Source organism: Lycium barbarum, chromosome 3 (assembly GCF_019175385.1).
Source record: "Lycium barbarum isolate Lr01 chromosome 3, ASM1917538v2, whole genome shotgun sequence".
NCBI classification, from domain to species: domain Eukaryota; kingdom Viridiplantae; phylum Streptophyta; class Magnoliopsida; order Solanales; family Solanaceae; genus Lycium; species Lycium barbarum.
This window is the reverse complement of record NC_083339.1, coordinates 8,849,091-8,853,518: the sequence shown is the minus strand read 5'-3', so window position 1 is coordinate 8,853,518 and position 4,428 is coordinate 8,849,091. Positions and strand designations below refer to the sequence as shown.

Below are 4,428 nucleotides of genomic sequence, written 5' to 3'. Positions count from 1 at the left end.
TATAAGTTGTTCATCTTTTCTTTGCATTTTGTTCCGCAGTGAATTCAAAATTTAAAGTTTATGAATTCAAAAATTTATTATATTATTATATATGGATTATGTTTTGTGAATTTTTCAATACATATATATAATTTGACGCGGAACGATCGTACTTTCCATGCTACACCCGCCCCTAATTCCGTCTCAGTATATCCAATATCTGTCAGCTCTGCTATTGAAAGAATAGAAGTCAATAGAAGTCAACTGCCAAAAACATCTTTGGTTTATGGAAAAGCAAAACAATCATCATTCATGAAATGCTTATCATTGCTTTATTCTGAACATATCAAAAAATGTTCTGCAGTCAATACATCTGTAATTATGATCTTCAAGTATTGCACAACGTAACATAATTAGACAAGATCATCGCAAGAATAAACAAATAAACTTTTTTTATTGCAATCGCGATGGAGAAAACTCAAACGATAAACAATCCTCTAATTCGATCGGTCCAAAAAATAAATCGGACAATTGATGTCCTACATCCTCCGGAGAAAATCTAATCACATGAGAGGAATGTCTCTCTCTAACTATCGCATCTCTATATTTATTGTAAAACTCTCTATACAACGGAACTATTTTCCTCGCGATTGACACTTTCAAATCATCGCGAAGTTTACTATCGACTACGATGCACACGGAATGCTTTTGGTGAGCTTGCTCGAACGACAAATTGAATCTCTTGAAAATCTCCTTCACTTGTTGTGGAGCCATTGTAGTGTTTGATTCTCGCGGTAGCGACTCGATGACGTGGCTCCATCCTAGCCGTTCATAGTTTGATGTGAACTGTTTGACCTTTTCCTCATGTTTCGATATCCAATTTTCACCTAGCAAGTACTTGAGATTCGACGAACGGACCTTTACAGCTACGTATTGGAGATTGTTGGCTAAGAAGAGATACGCGAGGGAATCGTCCTTGTAGTGCTTCGCTTTGCCGTCTAGTTTGCAGAGAAGAATGAGAATCAACCAAGCGAATCGGAGTGATATCACCGGCGCGGGGGACTCGTTGGAATCAGAGATACCGAAGTATGATTCTGGTAACGAATTTCTACTCGGAGGAGGAGACTCGACGAGGATATCGGAGAGTACATTGCTGTAATCAGCAAGTAGAGTGATGTAATTCATTGCTTCGACTGTGAGATGATGGATTCCACCTCCTGCAACCAGTGTTTTTGACGAGTCCTTTTGTAGAGCAGTTTCAAACTCGGTTAACCCCGTCCTTATAGACTCAACAAGCTTGACGAGTGATGTCAACACTTGAGACCGGATGACGGATTCTAAATCAGAAGAAAATATAGCTTCAATCTCCGGCAAGTGTTCCGCGATCACGTTGTACATATCGAGCAGACGGAACACTTTTTCCGGCGACTTTTTGCTGTTTTTCGCTACATTTTCCGGGAAACTAAACAGAATCATGGCTGCATCTTTTGATATTTCAGTAAAACACATCTCTCTGATCGAATCATTAGATAAAAAAACGTGATCGCAGAGAATTCTCTCTCCATTGAACAATGTTTTCACCGCTACATCAACTGCGTGAAGCCAATCCTTGATCTTTATTTCCAAAACTTCCCAATCCATTTTATGAACATGGGAAGAACTCAATTTCTCAACACCTAGTCTATAAATAGCTTCATCGATGATTGATTTACGTATACCTTTGTAAATCTTCACACACTCTTTCGTGTAACCTGAAGAAATCGTACACTCTGCTATCAACCTCAAATCATTCATTGCAACATTAGAAACATCCTCAACTTCAGAAACAGATTCACCAGCAATCACAACACGATCATCATCATCCTGATCGCCTTCGAACTCAGAAGTGCTCGATCGAGTACTTAACGAAGTTCTAGAAGACACAGTAGTTATAGATTCAGGATCCAAATGAACTCTATTCATCGACAAAATCTGGTAAAACTCTTTTTGTAGCCTTTTCACCGCGATTTCCATTAGAGATTGAGCACGAACGAGCTTATCGGATTTGGCATTCTCAGTTGAGTGAAAATGCATCGCCTTTTGTAAGTTATACACGCATTTGACGAAGTCTTTGGCTTCTCTTCTGTTTTCGTAGAACAGAGAAGTCACTTTCGAGAACGTACTTGTGTTAGGGTTCCATTTCATGATCATTGGTTCAGCCATCTCGAGTGTACGGTTGATAACTGAATCAGAAAAACTGGGTCGTGGAGATAAAAATGAGAAACGCGAAGGGGAAGAGAATAGTGAAGTACTTGATGGAGAAGTACTATGATCAGTTGTTGAACTTTTTGGAGAACAACAAAGTTCTTTCATCCTTATTTTTGGCGAGCTTTTTGGAGAAAAACAAAATTCTCTTGTTTCTATTTTCGGCATTTGATCGTCGAAAGAAGAATTTAAATGTAGGATTAAAGCTTCACAATGGATTTTCAGTTTTTCATGGAGATTGAGAAGAGGATATATATAGAAAGAGAGAAAATAGTAACCCGTACAGTTTGATGATATTGCTGAAAGTTCCTCATATAGTAATTGTGATTCGATTCACATTTAACTCTTTTTCTTTCCCCACCCCGATCCCCTATATATAAAGAAAAACTATTCTCACCATATTTTTTTTTTAGTATGTTTCAGAAAACATCAAATAAATGAATTTTTATGAAACACTACTTAAGAAAGTTAACTAAAAAGAGGATAATTTGTCAATATTATCCTTTTGTTTCTTCACAAACTTTTCTTAAAACAAGAGATAGTCAATATTGAGATTTATTAGCTAAAAAAGTTGGGATTTTTAGAAGACCCATTAAATAGAATGGCAATTTTAGAAAAAGTTAATTAATGTACATCTTTGGACTTTGAAAATTTGAAAAATTCATTCATTTTAGACTATAAAAAGTGCTAGAAATTCATTTAAATTAGAAAGGGGGAGTACATTTTTATTTTAAATATAATTAATTTTAAGCTTCTTGTTATCCTTAATAATGGATAGCTCTTTTTATCCCAACTTATGTGACACTTTTTAATTTTTTTAATTAGAATTTGACTACGGTGAATAATATTTTTGATCCCTCAGCTATTGGTAAGTTTTAGATTTAGTCTTTGTGATATATGTCTAAGGATGTTTAACCTTCAATCATATGAAATGTACACTTTTGATCCCTTTGCTTGTGACAACAACAAAAGCATACCCAGTGAAATCCCACAATGTGGGGTCATCTCTTTGCTCGTGAATGTTCACAAAGTTTCAAAATTATTAAATGTTCCACCATTTGATTACTCATGTGTGTTATATTAAGCTTCTACTATTACATCATATTTGAGGGTAACATACTTCTAAATATAGACTAAACATGACACCAAAAATATAGCTATTTTAATTCATTGAAGGATAAATATGTTGAAATATATCATAATGATTAAAATCAGAATTTATCAATAACTTGAGGTTCAAAACAATATTATCTCAATGACTAATCTTTGAAACTAAATTGAATTAAATTAACTTAATATTTTAAAATTAAAATTTGAGTATTTAAAAACTATACAAAAATAAGTTGCAATCTTCTCTTGCCCTTGCACTTTGGGAGTTAGCAATGGACGCCGCGGTGACGGGGTAGGTAGAATTACTGTGAAATAACGGACTCCGAAAAGTCAACTTAATTGAATTATTATTTTTCTGATGAGGAAATTTAAGAGGACCAAAGCTAATTCACACATTTTGACGTTTAGTGTTATAATATTAGTTTTGATAATTGTACTTGCTGCTTTCTTGGAAATTGATTATATATTATCACGTGTCTTGTTTAACAAGTATTTGACATATTTGGTTCGAGTTATTCACGTTGAAGTATTGTGTCATAGTTCGTTTAATTTAATTAACTCTTAAGAAAGGAAATGCTCTTATTTCCCGTTACACTTTATTCCGATAAAACCTTACCTACATCGTATGTTTACACTGAACAGATATATGCATAATATGTGTTTGCATAAAGATTTTCTTACTTAATCATAATTAATTAGTAGTACTCCTCTCCCAATTCATATATCACAATTCGAATTTCGAGAATCAAATTTCTTAATTCGACTATGGACACAAATATTGTACTAAGCTTTTTGGCATAAAATTTTCATAATTGAATACTACATAAAGAGTACAGTAAATTACAATAACTAAAAATATATAAAACATATGAAAAAACCACAATAAAAATAACTAGTTTGACTCTCAAAATTTGAACATTGCCACATGAATTGGGGTGAAAGGAGTATATTTTCACTTCATTAGATCACTTAATTTTTGTTAGACACAACCGTGTATTGTTGAGAAAAAGAAAACCCCTGCAACCAAGCACTTCCGCTCCAAAATAGGGGAGACTGAAGAACCGCCAAGCTATTGAGGAAACATTTGAAGAGAAT

The 4,428-nt window shown here is 34.2% G+C and overlaps 1 protein-coding gene across 1 annotated transcript; it reads right to left on the bottom strand.

Moving 5' to 3' along the window:
* Positions 1 to 407: 407 nt before the first annotated feature.
* LOC132633708 (exocyst complex component EXO70H1-like) lies at positions 408 to 2,550 on the bottom strand. Its single transcript, XM_060350211.1, has one exon. It carries the CDS (start codon positions 2,389 to 2,391, stop codon positions 433 to 435), a length of 1,959 nt encoding a protein of 652 aa, XP_060206194.1. The 5' UTR covers positions 2,392 to 2,550; the 3' UTR covers positions 408 to 432.
* Positions 2,551 to 4,428: the final 1,878 nt, after the last annotated feature.

Bases quoted from the DNA above. Each gene is read 5' to 3' on its own strand.
- LOC132633708 (XM_060350211.1), bottom strand. From the start codon at position 2,391: ATGCCGAAAATAGAAACAAGAGAATTTTGTTTTTCTCCAAAAAGCTCG.